Source organism: Rhinatrema bivittatum, chromosome 6, assembly GCF_901001135.1.
Source record: "Rhinatrema bivittatum chromosome 6, aRhiBiv1.1, whole genome shotgun sequence".
Lineage (NCBI taxonomy): Eukaryota > Metazoa > Chordata > Amphibia > Gymnophiona > Rhinatrematidae > Rhinatrema > Rhinatrema bivittatum.
Window position 1 is genome coordinate 282,584,439 of NC_042620.1, and position 17,424 is coordinate 282,601,862.

The 17,424-nt window shown below is 46.2% G+C and overlaps 1 protein-coding gene across 2 annotated transcripts in view; it reads left to right on the top strand.

Annotated features, from left to right (window-relative positions):
* Nucleotides 1-17,424, top strand: part of OPHN1 (oligophrenin 1) — a 235,543-nt gene that overhangs the window by 151,044 nt on the left and 67,075 nt on the right. For both annotated transcript variants that reach the window (XR_003857530.1, XM_029607285.1), the window contains 3 exons: nucleotides 8,177-8,306; nucleotides 9,492-9,592; nucleotides 11,725-11,816. Coding sequence is in view for 1 of the 2 variants with exons in the window: in XM_029607285.1 (XP_029463145.1) it covers nucleotides 8,177-8,306; nucleotides 9,492-9,592; nucleotides 11,725-11,816 (323 nt within the window). In the remaining variant the exon portion in view is untranslated. The remainder of the gene's footprint in view (nucleotides 1-8,176; nucleotides 8,307-9,491; nucleotides 9,593-11,724; nucleotides 11,817-17,424) is intronic.

Consider the following 17,424-nt stretch of genomic DNA (forward strand, 5'->3'; position numbering starts at 1 on the left):
AAGGCATGCTATCCCCCCCCCTCCCAATCCAGTTTTACTGGTGCTTTCACTTCTGGATGAAGGCCAGGCACCTAGGGACCCATGTCCTGTGGCTTACAGTGAGGATGAGGAACCCTATGACTCCTGGAGGGATGGCGTTACGGAGTCCTGCTCTGAGGGTCTCCCTTCAGATCCTTCTCCTGCAGAGAAGTGAAGGAAGTCTCCGCCTGAAGCCGTAACCTTTGCAGGTTTTAGGAGGGTGATGGTGGAAGCCATCCCTCTTCAGATATTAATGGAGGAGGATGCCAAGCACAAAATGCTTGAGATCCTTCAGTTTGTGAAGCTTCCTAAGGAGATCATGGTGATCCTGGTACATGAGATCCTTAAGGAGTTGCTGCTGGGGATATGGGAATAAACCCTCACAGTGCCTCCCTTTAATAAGAAGGCAGACAGGGTCTACCTCATTCAGAAGATTGCCAGATTCGATAAGCGTCAGCTGCTAATCCAGTTGATGGTGGTTGAATCCGTCCTCAAGATGGGCAAGCTCTCTCGGATTCACTCCTCGGCACCCCGAGGGAAGGACCATAGAGCGATGGATGCTCTTGGGAGGAAGGTATTTCAAGGCCCCCTGCTCGTTGCCGCATTGCTGCCTACTAGCTCTACATGAGCCAGTACTCACGGGACATCTGGAAACAGGTGCATAAGGGCCTGGAGTGCGGAAAACGAGGTCCGGGCGACCTACGATGCTTTCAAGATGGCATCAAGAGTCTCTGCAGCAGGAATCGGCATCTGCAGAATGGCATGATCTCTGACCAGACGTAGAGGAACGACTTGCTGACATTCCGTGTACTGGAGAGAATCTCTTCGGATATGCTGTGGCCCAACTTTGGGACCACCATGAAACCCTTCAACAACTCTCTGCCAGTACTCCAGACCTGTCCTCCTCTTCTAGGAGGCTGGTGAGACTGGGGCCAAGAAAGTCTTTTGCCAAAGGAAGTACTATCCTCTGCCCCCTCGTTCCCGCCAACACATCAAGGCTCCTGCAGCCAACTTAGGAAGCAGAAAGCCTCTAAGCCCCAGCCGGCTCCTCAGTCAACTTCGGGGATGGGGTAGTTGCCCATCCCAGGACAATGGATTTTCCGGTCAGGTGGCAGGCTACAGGTCTTTGCGAACTAGTGGCCCAGTATAAACTCGCACTAGTGGGTTCTGTCCATCGTCTGTAAAAGGTACCAATTGAATATGAGTGTCCGCCAAATTGCTCTCTGTGTCCATCTTGGGGGCCGGTAGCACATCAGGAGGTACTAGTGGCGGAGCTCTTCTCCCTCTTAATGGCCAGAGCCTTTGAACCCATGCCACCAGGGCAAAGAGGCTGGGGATTCTACTCCAGGTACTTTCCGATTCCAAAGAGAGCAAGAGGACTCCGTTCCATCTTAGACCAAAGGGCCTTGAACAAGTTTCTAAGAAAAGAAAAATTCAAGATGTTTTCCTTGGGCACCTTGAACTCCCTTTTGCAAAAAGGGGACTGGCTATGCTCCTTCAACCTAAAGGATGCATACACTCATATTGAGATCTTCAGGAAGCATCTCTGATTTGTGGTGGGTAAACAGCGCTTCCAGTACCTGGTGTTATCATTCGGGCTTGCATCAGCCCCATGGATCTTCACCAAATGCCTGGCCATGGTGGTGGCGAATCTCCGCAGGCTGGGAGTGCATGTTTTCTTGTATCTGGACAATTGGCTGGTCAAAAGCACATCTCAGGCAGGGGCCGCCATGTCCATGCATTTGCCCATCTGGATGTTGGCATCACTAGGGTCCATTCTCAACTACCCAAAGTCCCATCTCAGCCTGTCACTTCAGTTGGACTTTATAGGAGCCCTGATGGACATGGCTCAGGCCAAGGCCTTCCTGCCTCGCCAGATGGCCGTTACCTTGATGACCATCGTGGCAGAGATCCAACAGAGCCAGCAGGTGTCAGCCTGGCACATGTTGAGGCTGTTGGGTCATATGGCTGCAACCGTCCATGTCACTCCCTTGGCACGTTTACACATGCACAGAGCCCAATGGACCCTGAGGTTGCAGTGGCAGCAGTCCATTCAGAGCCTCCAGGATTGCATCAGAGTCACCCCATCTCTCTGGGACTCATTGTCATGGTGGCGGGTACTTTCGGATCTGGAACGGGAGATCTCTTTTCGAAGTCTCCCTATCCAAATTGTCCTAACCATGGATTCATCTACCCTGGGGTCGGGAGCTCATGTAAATGGGCTCAGCACCCAGGGTGTCTGGTCTGCTTAGGAACGCTCTTGTCAAATCAACTTCCTGGAGCTTCGGGCAATCAGGTATGTGCTTTCAGAGATTGGATGCCTCGGTTTCAGCAGTTACCAAGAAGACCAACATTCCAGTGATGGGTTCTGCAGCCTTGTGAGATGTACAGGATCACAAGTTGGAGCTTCACCTCAAACACATTTTTGAGGTTTTGGCCCTGGCCAGAAGAGCTGTGGTTTGCAGCAATCTGATGCAGAGGGCTTGTCTGTTGGGTCCAGGACTTAACAGGAAACGCAAGCTGCGTGTGGAGCAGTGGTCCAGAAAGCAGTGTGTCTGGAGGCGGCTGTGGCATATGGGGCAGATGCCTTTTATGACCTTATTAGGATGTCCTTAAGAATCATGATATTGGCAGTGTCTGCTCGAAGGTTGTTGTGGTTGCAGAACTGGTCAGTGGATGTGTGGTCCAAATCACAGCTGGGGGTTCTTTTCATTTGGAGAGGACCTGGAGCAGATTATGAAGCGCCTTGGAGAGTCCAAGGTGCATAAATTTCTAGAGGACAAACCAAAGGGCAAGAGATTTGTTCCTGCTCAGGCCAAATTTTGGATCAAAGATTTCAACAGTCTAAAGGCTCTGTGAGTCCTCAGCGGCAGTCCACAGTTAGGTCTCAGTCCTAGAGTCAGTCCTTTTAGGGTGGCAAGAGACCATCCCGAGACAACTCTGGTATAAGTGCAGGGGGAACAAAGTCTTTGCAATGAAATGGGGCCGGCCCACTCTTTGGTTCCAGCTGTTGGAGGGTGTCTGGCTCTCTTTTTCAAGGAGTGGGCCAAAATTACCATGGACCAGTGGGTCCTAAGTGGGGTAAAAGACGGCTGCGATTTAGAATTTGCTCGTCCCATTTGAGACACACTTCTTGTCCCTTTGTGCTCCTCTCACCAAAAGTGAAGTGGTTTGGGAGACTGTAGACTGCTGCAACTGGGAGCTATAGTAACCGTTCTGCATGTGGAGCGGTGAACATGGAGGTATTCCATCTATTTCATGGTACCAAAGAAAGAAGGGTCGCTTTGTCCAGTTTTGGACTTGAGTGAATATGGCTCTCAAGGTACCTTGCTTTCACATGGAGACCCTGAGATTGGTCCTCGCGGCCATGGTCAAAGATGAGTTCTTGGCATCTCTAGATCTAACAGAGGCTTATTTGCATATCGCCATCAGGCATGACCATCAGCGGTTTCTCAGGTTCATGAACCTAGGAGAGGATTTTCTGTTCCATGCCCTCCGTTCGATTTGGCAACTGCTCCACAGACATTCATCAAGGAGATGGTGGTAGTGATGGCAGCCTTGAGGTGAGAAGGGGTGCTGGTGCATCCATACCTGGCTCATCCGAGTAAAGTCTGAAGACTTCTATTGGGAGGTGGTGCAGAAGATGCTGCAACGCTTGCAGTCTTTAGGATGGGTAATGAATTTTGCAAAGATCCATCTCATTCCTTCCCAGAGCCTAGATTATCTGGGCGCTCAATTTGATACATGGCAGGGGAGAGCATTCCTCATGGAGGGAAAGGCTGTTGAAATTGCAGAGTCAGGTTCACCACCTATTGGAACTGTCTGTGCCCAGAGTGTGGGACTATCTACAAGTCCTAGGTTCAATGGCATTGACCTTAGAATTGGCGCCTTGAGCTTTTGCCCATATGTGACCTCTTCAGAGGACCCTTCTCTCCTTGTGGAATCCATTGTCGGAGGAGTTTCATCTTCCCCTTCTGCTCAAGTAGGAAAGCAGGGACAATCTGTTGTGGTGGCTTTGGACCAATTTTGAACATGGTGTGGAACTGGATGGGATAATAGTCACCACCGATGTTAGCCTCTCCGGCTGGGGGCAGTGGGTTAGAATTGGTTGGCACAGGACCAGTGGTTAAGGAAAGAGGCTTCTTGGTCTATCAATTCATTAGAGACCAGAGCAGTACGGCACGCTTTACTTGCCTTTCTACTACAGTTACGCGGTCATCCGGTTAGAGACATCAGATAGTGCTACAGTGGTGGCTTTCATCAACTGACAGGGAGGAACCAAGAGTCAGGTGTTGGCTCAGGAGGCCCAACTCTTGGGCAGAGCAACACTTGGAGAGAATAGCCGCGTCTTACATTGCCAGGGTAGAGAATGTTCAAGCGGATTTTCTAAGTCGAAAGGCATTAGACCCCAAAGAGTGGAAGCTGGCTGAGATAGCGATGAGTCTTATTCACAACTGATGGGGCTTCCCTCATATGAATCTAATGTCGACCACTCAAAACGCTAAGGCACCTCGTTTTTTACAGTCAGCGAAGAGAACATGGGGCAGAGGGCATAAATGAACTGGTCTTACTGTGGCTTTGAAACATTCTGCTTTGTTTTTCCTCCATGGCTTCTGGTAGGCAAGGTGATAAGGAGGAAAGAAAAATATCCAGAAGAGGTGGTTCTGGTGGCCATGCTTCCCATGGTTTGCAGATCTCATCAACATGGCCATAGACAAATCACTGAAGTTGGACCATCTGTTGTCTCTTCTTCACCAGGTCCCAATATTTTCAGACCAGGCGGCTCACTTTTGTCTAGTGGCCTGGCTTTTGAGAGGAAGAGGAGATATCCCGAGGTGGTTATTACCGCCCTGTTGCAGGCCAGATGAACTTCCAACTCTTTGGCATATGTGTGAGTTTGGAAAGCTTTTGAATCCTGGTGTGTTGCTAACAGGATCCAGTCTCTTCAAGCTTGTGGGTTATGTATTTTTACTTTTCTTCAGGAAGGTTTGGTCAAGAGTCTGTCCTTTAACTCTTAGGGTGCAGATAGCAGTCCTGAGCCGTCTCTGTGGCAAGGTACAGGGTTATTCTCTGTTGGCACATCTGGATGTCATGTGTTTTCTTTGGGGGGGCAAAGAATTTGCGGCCTCCAGTGAAGAAGTCCTTCATCTTGGGATCTTAATCTGGTGCTCAGAGGTTTGTGTGAGGCTCCTTTCGAATTGGTGAGAAGAGCGACATTAAAGGATTTGATACTTAAGGTGGTTTTCCTGGTTGCTATTTGTTCAGCCTGAAAGATTTCAGAGCTCCGGGCTTTGTCGTGTCGGGATCAGTTTCTTCAGATATCGAATTTGGGAGTGTCATGCACGTTGCCCTCCTTTTTGCCTAAAGTGGTTTCGGCGATCCATGTTAATCAGATGGTGGAACATTCGGCATTTCCAAATTCGGATTCTTCCGCGCCTCATGCAAAGGAGCTTAGGCTTCTGGATGTGAGGTGTGCCCTAATGAGGTATTTGAAGGTGACTAATGAGTTTCATATGTCAGATCACCTTTTTGTTCTGTGGAATGGTCTAAGGAAGGGGTGTCGGGCTTCTAAAACTTCAATTGCATGTTGGCTTAAGGAGGCAATTGGGTCGACATATATATCTAAAGGTCGGCTGGTGCCTGAAGGTTTGAGAGTTCATTCGACACATGCTCAGCAAGTTTCTCCGCAAGAGATTTGCAGGGCGGCTACTTGGAAGTCGCTGCACACGTTCGCCAGACACTATCGTCTGGATGTCGGGGCTCCGACTACAGAGGACTTTGGTGAGAGTGTTCTATGAGCGGGACTTTCCGGGTCCCACTCAGTTTAGCAATGATTTGGTACTTCCCAGGAGACTGGGACTGGAAAGGAAACATTGGTTCATACCTGATAATTTTCATTCCTGTAGTACCACAGATCAGTCCAGAGACCTGCCCATTTAGGGTGGGAGAAGTCCACTGCTTGTTCTAATGGTTTATGTGTAATGCAGTGTTCTCAGTGGGTTTCCACGCTTTTTGTTTGCTTTAATTTCTGGGACAGAGTTTCCAGTTGGTTAAATGGTCACTATCCTCCTGTTCGTTCAGAGGAGTTTTTGCTGTTACTTTATTAGAGTGCTTATCTTCTTGACTTGGGTACAGGCCAATACTGAAGGACAGCAAGTGGCACACTGGATTATGTACAGTGTCAGTAAAACTTTCTGTCTGCCGGCAGGGATGCAAAACTCAGGAGTCTGGACTGATCTGTGATACTACAGGAACAAAAATTAGCAGGTAAGAACCAAATTTTCGTAGCATCACATAAGGATAACTGTTGTCCATTTAACTCATGCACCACTGCATTAATCAAGGTTATGAGGTCAGATCTGGGCAATTTTGTCAAGGCTATTGTTCACACCTTCCTTACACAAGGAAACGTGCCTACCAATTTACAAGAGGCAATAGTTTGCCCTATCCTTAAGAAAACAAATGACAAATCTCTTGAACTGGTAAACTACAGGCCAATTTCATCTCTCCCTTGCTATCCACAGTTATTGAAAAAGTAGTTTTCAATCAGCTGCAGAATTTCCTAACTGACAGTGACATACTTCATGAATCTCAGTTCCGGCTCCGTCCGCATCATAATACAGAGACCCTGCTTCTCTGTAATTTCGATATGACAAGGGACTTAAATATTTCTTGATCCTTATTGATTTGTCTGCAGCCTCCAATACCATAAATCACCCTGTTCTTTTGGGCCATCTTGAATCGCTAGGTATTGATTCTACAGTCCTTCACTGGTTTTCATCTTTACTAACAGACCGATCTTACCGGGCGTTTACAGGCAGCTCATCCTCCTCCAGGATTCCCTGAATCTCCTCACTTTCTCCTATACTCTTCAATATTTACCTGCTCTGCCATATTCACTCTCAGCTCACTATCTCCTTCAATCTGTATGCCAATGACATACAATTTTTTTTCCCTATCACTTCTATATTTTCTGCCGCATGCGACAAGCTTTTACTCTGTTTTTCACAGATTGGTTATCATGCAACAGCCTTGTACTAAATCTTAGTAAAATGGAGATTTTTTTTTTTCATGGACTGAGATTGATTCTGTCCCCACCCATTGGTTCTTTAAAGATGTTAACATTCAAATCAAATCCGAAGCTCAAGATTTAAGTGTCGTCCTGGATTTGTCTCTCTCTGTGCCCACAAATACCGTCACTGTTTGTTTAAACTCCAAATGCTCCACACTCTGAAACCATTCTTAAACATCTCTGATTTCTTTCTTGTCACACAGGCTTTAATTCTATGATCTCTAGACTATTGCAGAACCCTAGGATTACCTCGATCCATGTTGCAGGCCTTACAGGCCATCCAGACCTCTGCAGCCCGTTCGGTCTGGGGGACTCCTTTAACATATGCACATTTGTCTTACTCTAGTAGAGCTTCACTGGTTGCCCATATGCTGGCACATTGGAGTTAAAATCCTGATATTAGTATTTAAATCTATTAAAGGCCTTGCACCTAGTGGTTTTCCCAAACCTGTCATCTACTGCCCTACTTGTTCCTTAAGATCCACATCAAAAGGTCTGCTGGTTGACCCTGATTTTAAAAAGATCCGATTAGCCCAGTGTAGCGACCATATGTTTAGTGTTGCAGGCTATCAACTATGGAACAAACTCCCAGATGTACTTAAGGCAGAAAATGACCTATTGCGCTTCTGAAATCGCATCTGTTTTCTTCTGCATTTCCTGTCTGATTTACCCTTTTGGTCACTTCCATGCTTGGCCACCATGATACATGTAGTTGAGAATAAGCCACCGTACCTTGTATGTATGTTTTTATCCTGTCTGTTTAAATGTTACATTTCAGTATTGTATTGAGTTATGTTTCTTTTTATACTGTGTATGCTTATTGTAAACTGCTGAGATCTGTACATTGACAGGCTATAGATTTTATAAATAAATTATAAATAAAAGTGAGTGCGGAGTTCAGGTAGAAGTTCTGTACCTGGTGAGCGAGGGCAAGGCTCTGATAGAAGCGCGCGCTGCACCTGGTGAGCGAGGGCAAGGCTCTGATAGAAGCGCGCGCTGCACCTGGTGAGCGAGGGCAAGGCTCTGATAGAAGCGTAAAGTACCTGGTGAGTGAGTAGAGGTGCAGAGAATGTTGCTGTCTTGCAGACACGGAATCACTTTGCCAGCACTCGGGAGGAGATGGAAGATTTAAAGAAGAGGATGAAAGAAACACCACTCACCTGCAAACTCCCTGGGCAGCCAACCATTGAGGGATATCTATACTCACAAGAGAAATGTAAGCCTTCTGCATCAGTCTGGGGGAGTGTGCATGTGCACATATTTCATTTATGAAAATTTTGCATCCTGTCTATAAAACATGTTGTGATGTTTGTCTGTCTTAGGCTGACAATCTTTGTGGAGGCCCTTTTCTATAAACTTATCCGGCTGACTTAGGATAGCTGGATATATTCAGTGGCATGGCCCCAATGGAGTCGCAAAACCTTCAGCTGGGGTCACAAGTGCCTCAAATAACTTTGCCATTTAGGTGCCAGAAGCTGTAGTATTAGTGGTGGACGTCAGCATGCACTTACAGGCCCTGCAGTGACCCCCAACCTCACATGAGTTTCTGTGGTAACAGGAAGCCCTGCTTGAGGAGTTACTGGGGACTCTGTAGGACCTTTGAGCTTGCACTGGCTCACACACCCTATGCTGACTTTCATTATTAATATTGCTGCCATTTGTAGACCACTATCAGGCTTGGGACCAGCCAAGAGAGGAGGGGAAGGCTGAATGTGGTGGAGATTACCACAGCTCCTCTATGGAAACGTGTTGCACTTGTCATCAGCCTGCATTCTCTTTTCACCAGTTGTCATCCACCTTTGGCTTGGGTCAAAAGAAAAATATTAATACCAGCTCTGGCCCAGGGGTATGTTTAGAGAAAGGGCTGTTTGAAGGGAGGATGCAGGATGGGGCCTGAAGGCTGGATTAGCTGGAGGAGGGATTGGCTATGGAGGGTGAGAAAGGGGACATGAAAGAAGATTGACTGGAGAAGGAGAAATGAGGAATAAGGTGATCAGTTTGGGGGAGCTGAGAGGTTTGGAGAGGAAGAGGTAAAGCTAGGGGATGGGGTGAGAGGGAGGAGATAGGATGAGCTAGGGGTAATACGATGGTCTTGGGGGTATGGGAGGATTAGCTGGGGATACAAAAAAGGGCTGAAGGAGTGAGAGAGTGGGTGGTCTAGGGAGGTGATGAATACAGGTTCAAATTATGGTATTACAGGGTTTTTGCAGGGAACACAGAGGAAGTGCCTGACTTCCATTCACTGGGTTCCTCTGAAGTTAGAAATATGAGAAGTGTATCTCGAGAGGCCGTGGCAGTCCTGGGATTTGAACTCCCAGCCTCTGCATCTCTCTGTATAGGAAGTATGACATTATTCCCCTGTATTCTGTCTGCTTACCTTGTGCTGTCTGTGTCCTGCCAGGGGCTCTGGGGATTTCGTGGGTGAAGTATTACTGCAAATATGGGAAGGAAGGCAGAACATTAACTATGACCCCTATGGATCAGAAGCCTGGGGCAAAGCAGGTGAGTGGGTGAGGTATCGGTAAGGTTTTGTGTGATGACCTGCAGTTGGATGGAGCCAGATTGTTGTCCCAGCAGTTTTTAGCTCTGCCACATTGGATGAGTGATCTGGTCACTTAAAAGTGGCTATCACTGTCTGGGATTTCAGTGAGATTTTGCCATCTTTAAGCCAGACTCCAGATCCGCATAAGTGGCAAATGCTGCTTGTAGTATTAAACCCTGAGAGATACATGAATTCTGTTGCATTAGATGCTAACTCTCTGCAGTGAGTACAGGACTTGAATTTACTCCAACAGAATCGGGCTCTGTCTGGTTCAGAACTGGATCTGATCTTTGCCTCGTGACTTGATGCCTTGGAAGGTTTGCAGGCTTTCCCCCCACACATCTCCCACAGAAGTCCATGAGTGGTGCACAGGCAGGGTAATCACTTTTTTGACATGGAAGACGAAGGTTGGACCGCTTGTCCCTGATGAACGGCAGAGTCCGGTTAAAAACAGGATAAACCTGCGGAGGAGTGGATTTTCAGACCAGGTCAAGAATGAGTGGGAAGATCTGAACCAGGTCAATCCTACAAAAGCAGAGCAGAGAGCAAAGATTCCAGTTAGCAGAGTGATAATGCCGTACCCACTATGAACTGTGAAATAGAGAGAGAATGCAAAATAAGTAATATGCAGTCTCTGGCAAGCAATAGTTTGCTTTTATCATGTGCTGTTTTTTGGTTTTTTTTTTTGTTTTTTTTTAACTCTGTAAGCCTGGCTCTTCTGTCAGGTTTTTAATTGATTGTATTACTAAGCCCCTGCTTTAGGTATCCAGCCTGGTACTAACTTGAAACCCAAGTTAGTCCCTGTGGTGGCCCTTGAGTAATTACCAAACCTGGGCTAGTATTTTCATGGCACACCTGGTATTTTCCCAGTATACATATGAAATGTGGACAAAACCTGATGGTATCTCGGGTATCCCTCGAGATTAGGATAATATCTTAAATCCTATACCTTCTATGGGTCTTGCCTTCTTTCTGTTGTGAGCTGCTGGCGTCTGGGGTGAGTTCCTGTGTGTTTTTTTCACATTTTGTTTTATGTATGTTCTGCACTGCTGGCACACAGTCTCTCTATGAAGGCTTTTGCATTTAGGCCTGCACATACATCTCTGGCCATGTTTGCTTACTGTTGTTTAACATGCAGTGCACCGCCTTGGGTGATATTCTTTCATAAAGGTGGATATCACAGTCATTGTCTGTTTATATCACATTTTTCCAGCTGGAGAGCTCAAACTGTGTAACAGCAGTTTGGTTTGCAATGAGTACATTGTGATTGGGTTTTACAGTGGGCACATAAATATAGCGGATACGTAATTTAGAGGGGATCCTGTGATGGTATGGTACAATAAATAGGGAAAGTAATGCTTTGAAAGAAATGTTGTCTTAAATACCTGAGAGGGGTCATGTATGGAAGAATCATAATTTGTCTGACACTCTGGATATGGTTGTTGCTTACCAGCTTTGGCATTACACACGAGCTCACACTGACACTCACACACATGCACATAATACTGCTAACAAATCTTATTAGTTAAGAGTGTTTTTCCAGAAGTGGAGACCCCCATGGAGAAGGCCTTTAGTGCACACCCTGGCCACAGAGAAGTGTTGGACTGATTTTGTGGTCTATATGATGTCTCCCTATACTTCAGGCCCCCTATACTGGCAAGTGTTGGGTGCTTTGGTTTACAGCTGTCCGAGGACATGGGAAATATACATTGTGGTTTCCGGATGCAGAACAACTTCCCTGTCAGTATAAAGGCGACTTGGGTTACACAGCTGTGTGCATTGCCCAGGATCTGCCGGGCGGGTTAGTGGCCTACTCAGGTGGTAATCCCATTACAGAAAATTCTGCCTCCCCCTCTTCCTACTCCTATATAATCTGATTTATTGGGGGAAGAAAGCCTGTGTCTGTAATCTCTTCTGCTGTGACGACAGCAAATCTTTTTTGGAGGAGGCCACCTGCCATCGTTTGTGGAACAGTTCTCACCAGGATATACCACTGTCTTCTCAGCTCTCTGACTGAGCCATTCAGGAGATCGTTGTCCTTTTAGCAGCAAAGACAATCCCTGAATTAAATCTTTCTCCTTTCTCTCTCCAGGGAACTTTAGACTTGACGCTGAAATCCTGCATCAGGAGGAAGACGGACTCCATAGACAAAAGGTTTTGTTTTGACATTGAGACCAATGAAAGGTAACATTCAGTTTCACTTCATATCACTCTGAATGTCACTGGATATGTAAAATGGAGAGGAAGGTCTTAAAAAATGAGGCCTCTACTTGTAATGTCCCTTCACTTTCCTTGTATTATACTTTTACTTTAGCTGATTCGTAAGTTGGACTGAGAACCTGTGATACTGCCTTGCAGCTTCTATCATATTAGTAGTGTGATGAGATATATCATCCACAGTGGATAGATTTTGGTTTTGCTTGCTGTTATAAATGCACTGTCGCATGGTGTACACTTTAGCAGCTTTCTGTATGCTGCAACTGGAAATGGGGAAGATGTGGATGCAGCACCACAATTACATTTTGGGTAAAAACATGCCAAAAGCCAGCCTTCAGGTCGCTTTCCTTTGAATGCGATCCACCAGATGCAATGTTTGAAACATTGCATCTGGTGCTGACAGATTTAGTTTCCAGCCACTTTTGCAAAGGACAGCTTTTTGCAAGACAATTCATGCAAATAAGACTGCACAGGAAGCACTCTCTGCAAACCTTTCCTTCTGGCAGATGCCCCAGCACACGCTGGGGTAGAGTTTAAAAGGAGCGCGTGCGGCGTACATGTGCGCGTGCTACCTATCGTACACACATGTACACCCGATTTTATAACTTGCGCGCACAAGTTATAGAATTAGGGGTCAGCACGCGCAAGGGGGTGCACAATTCTGCACCTTGTGTGCGTCGAGCCGCGCTGCCTTTTCCCCTTCCCTCCCAGGCTGTTCCGAAATTGGAGCGGCCTGTGAGGGAACTTCCCTTCCCCTAACCTTTCCCTCCATAGCCCTACTCTAACCCCTTGTCTAACCTTTTGCGCCTGCTGGCAGCCTGCCGGCACGCGATCCTCTGACCCCGCCCCGTGTCCCGGGGCTTTATGCCCGTCGCCGGGCCTTTTTAAAATAGGCCCGGCGCGCGTAACCCCCCCCCCATGCGCATAAATCCTCTGGATTTAGGTGCGAAGTGCTTTTAAAATCCGCCCCTTTATGTTTGATATTTTCTGTGGCGTTTTTTTCCTTTCTGAAGTTGCACAGAATTAAATCTGTAGGCAAAAGATGTTCTATTTCCAAACTGTGGCAAAGAAATGGACTCTCGGGTGTTGGTGTTTTTTTGTCTTCCTTTTGCTCAGACCTTAAATCTGGTCTTAGAGTTTGATAGGATGGACTACGAAACTTCAAGGCATTAAGTACAAGAGAAATTGGACTTTTGTTTTGTTATTTGAAAGTAAAGTGTAACCTTGCTCAGCCTGCCTTTCAATGAGCTCAGTAAAAACAAGCTTAAAAATGAATAGGAGAGATCAGTAGTGAGTCTCTGTGCAGTGGCAGTGCTGAGGGCAGCACAAGATAGTTCAAGCCTGGCTTCTGCTTTTTGTGTCAGCCAGGGCAGGGGATGCTGTGAGGGCAGTGTTCATAGCCTCCCAGGGTTGTACAACAGCTACTGGCTGACTCCAGGGTGCACTTGTGCCAGGTTCTGGAAGGAGCCACAGTCTGCTTTGCAGCTAGAGGACTTGTCAAGAGTTTGCAGGCTGAAATTTGATGCAAAAAAGTACAGCTTCATGCACTTGAAGCACAGAAATGAGAGAGCAATATACAGTGAAGATGAGCTGCTGATTTAAACCAAGTCGGGGAGAGACCTCTCCTGGAGATCAAGTGTGTGTGTGTGTGTGTGTGTGTGTGTGTTGCATTGTAAAGTGGGCAGACTAGAAGTTTATGAAAGGAAGCAGGACAATAAGTAAACCTATGGCTCTAGCTCTAAACTTTCAAAAGGGAAACAGCCAAAATGAGGAAAATAGTTAAAACAAACAAAAAAAACCAAACAAAAAACAACAACAAAAAAACTGAAAGGTGCAGCTACAAAGGTAAAAAGTGTGCAACAGGCATGGGCATTGTTAAAAAAAATACCATCTTGGAAGCGAGGTCCAGATGTATTCCACACATTAAGAAAGGTGGAAGGAAGGCAAAATGATTACCGGCATGGTTAAAAGGTGAGGTGAAAGAGGCTATTTTAGTCAAAAGATCTTCATTCAAAAATTGGAAGAAGGATCCAACAGAAGAAAATTGGATAAAGCATAAGCATTGGTAAGTTAAATGTAAGACAAGCTAAGAGAGAATTTGAAAAGAAGGTGGCTGTGGAGGCAAAAACTCATAATAAAAACTTTAAAAAAATATATCCGAAGCAGAAAGCCTGCGAGGGAATTGGTTGGACCATTAGATGATAGAGGGGTTAAAGGGGCACTTAGGGAAGATAAGGTCATTGTGGAAAAACTAAACAAATTCTTTGCTTTGGTGTTTAATGAAGAGGATGTTGGGGAGATACCCGTTCCGGAGACTGTTTTCAAGGGTGATGATTCAGATGAACTGGAAGATGTAGCAGGCCAGATTGACAAACTGAAGAGTAGTAAATCCCCTGGACCGGATGGTGAATAAAATGGTGGATGTCATAATGCCTCTGTATCGCCCCATGGTGAGACCGCACCTTGAATACTGTGTTCAGTTCTGGTCGCCACATCTCAAAAAAGATATAGCTGCACTGGAGAAATTGCAGAAAAAGGAGACTAAAATAAGGGGCATGGAATGGCTTCCCTATGAGGAAAGGCTAGAGAGGTTAGGGCTGTTCAGCTTGAAGAAGAGACAGCTGAGGGGGGGATATGATAGAGGTCTGCGAAATCATGAAGACTTGAACAGGTAAATGTAAATCGGTTATTTACTCTTTTGGATAATACAAGGACTAGGGGGCACTCCATGAAGTTAGCAAGTAGCTCATTTAAGACAAATCAGAGAAAATTCTTTTTCATTCATCACATAATTAAGCTCTGGACTTCATTGCTAGAGGATGTGGTTATGGCAGTTAGTGTAGCTGGGTTTAAAAAAGGTTTGGATATGTTCCTAGAGCAGAAGTCCATAAACTGCTATTAATCAATAAGGATGAGTAGCTTGGGATCTATTCATTTAATGTTTGGGTACTTGTCAGGTACTTGTGACTTGGTTGGCCACTGTTGGCCACAGGATACTGGACTTGATGAACCCTTGGTCTGACACAGTATGGCATATTTTATGTTCTTATGTTATGTTCTATCTGACATAGTCTGTGGCTCAGTGTCTGTAGCTGTGCTGGAGGTGTTAATTAAATAGAGGGTTATCCCAATGAAAGTTTATGGCCCCTAGTCCCAGCTGAAGCAGAATGAAGCCGCTAGGCCCAGAAAGATAATTATAGATGGCAGATAGTTCACTAAGGAGGGAGCATGGCAACGGTGCGGAACCAGCTCGCTCTGACAAGGGAGGTCTTTGTGTGGAGGAAAGGCTTGTGGGCAGTTCCACAGAGTCCCAGGTAGAATTAGGAGAAGCTCCGAGACAGGGAGAACAGGCCCTCGAGGAGCGAGTACCTGATCCCTTTGAGCAGAGAGACTCAGTTGTATTGTACTCACGTAGCAGTAACAGAGATTCCACTAGATGAGAGGTCTAGCACCGGAACAGAGGGCAGGCCCTCGAGGAGCGAGTACCTGGTTCCAGTGAAGCAGTACTGTGGAATAGATGGTAGTTGTACTCACAGATGGAAACTGTTAGTGAAATCATCCAAGTAGAAGGGTTTGAAGATGCAGGCAGCGACTCAGGGAAAATGGGCCCTCGAGGAGCGAGTACTGGTTCCCTGATAGCACCTGAAAGAAGCAGAAGAGGCCCCCGAGGAGCGGGTACCCCGTTAGCATCCCCGAAGGGTGTAAGAGTTCCAGATAGCGCTGAAGTGGCAGAGCAGCTTTGGTACGGAGAGCGAATCCCATCCGTAGAGTTACCATTGCTAACTCGATGAGCTAGCAAATACTGTAGGCTTAAATATCCGGGCAGCGTGACGTCATATCAGGGGGGCGAAGCCGTCAAAGACCAATGGACGCAACACAAAGCACTACTTAGCCAGGTAAGAGTTATCCAGCTAAGTCTAGATAAGCTATTGAGCACATCTAGCTTAGCCAGTAAACTTATCCAGCTAGGGAGTCACATGATGTGTTGATCCAGAGCAGACGTGTTGCTGCTGGATCCTGGTGCCATCCCCCATTTTTAAATTAATTCTGAAGGCAACTGTGCTTGTTTCGGGGCTATTTCTCCTAATTTTGCTAGTACATATGAACATCGATAGCTATATGGAGAGGTCCCCTTCCGGAAAGCCTGCGAGGCTGATAAGAAGGGAAAAAGACAAACCAAAAGTAAGTGAGGAGAAAATGGCTGCCGTTGCTGATCACATAGTTCAGTGTGATATCGACAAGTCAGCTATACAAGCTATTACAGAGGCTGTGAAAACGGCAGTTGCTGGACACCTTACTGCAATAGCAGATCGAATTTCTGACCTTAAATCTGTGATCACTGAGTTTAACCCGTGGGTTGACACACTAGAGGGCCGTATGACAGTCGTTGAAGACAAACTCTCCACATCTCGGAAATTGTAATTTTTGGAAAAGCTAGTTATGGCTCTCAAAGAGAAGATAGATGAGCTAGAGAACCGTTCCTCTCGGAACAATTTGCATTTTGTGGGCTTTGCAGAATCTCTTGAGGAGCATAAGCTGACCTAGCTCCTCGTGGACCAGCTTCCAAAGGAACTGGGATTAACGGATCAGCTCACGTTGCTGATAATCGAGAGAGTGCACCGGCTTGGCTCAAAAAAAGATGGTGACCAGAGGCCACAAATTGTGATTGCCCGTTTTCTTAACTTTCAACAGAAGCAGTTAATTTGGCAGGCTTATTGTAAAGTTACATCTCTGCAATACCAAAATAGCTCTATTAAAATCTTTCAGGATTTTTCTTACAAAAGTGGCCACGAAATGGAAAGAATTTGGCCGCTATGCGTGTGATTGGTGGCCAAACAAGTCAAATTTGCCTTACAGTTTCCAGCCAAGTTGCGGATTTGTTGCAATGGTGTGTTTCATGTTTTTGTCTCTGTTTCGGAAGCCAAAAGCTTTGTGGACAGTCTACAATGAGTTCTTGGCTGCTGTTTGTTTCCTGCTTCACAGTCATGCTATGCTCATGTTTTTGGAGGCATGGTTACTGCAATGTTTTCAAACTGCCGACTTTGGTTTCTCAGCTTTGCCTTGTCAGCGATTTGTTTCTGGTTACTTTGGGGGTGGCACTGGATCACTCACAATGTTGTCTTCTGCTCTCCAGTTAGAGAGTATGTTACTCATGGTTCTTGTTAGACTTGGGGGGGGGGGGGGGAAGAGGGTAGGATAGGTAGGGGGGGGGAAGAGGGTAGGATAGGTAGGGGGGTGGGGGAAAGTTTTGAGAGCTTGGATAGTAATTTGGTACCATGCCTGGCAGGTTATGTTTTTTTCTTCTTTTCTAATGCGGAAAACTCATGTTTTGTTGTGCTTGGCCAGTCACTCTGTCCTGTGCAATCTGTTACAAGGCTGGGATTTTGTGGTACTTTGGGTTTCATGCAATGGGTTTTTGATTACCAACTGCACCAACCTGATATTGTGCTTTATATGTTTTACTCTCAGTTTGGTTCTTTGTTCCTTTCATTTAAGTCATGGGTTCCTTAACTAATTGTATAACCTGGAATGTAGTGGGCATGGGCTCACCTATAAAAAGGGAGAAGGTGCTAGC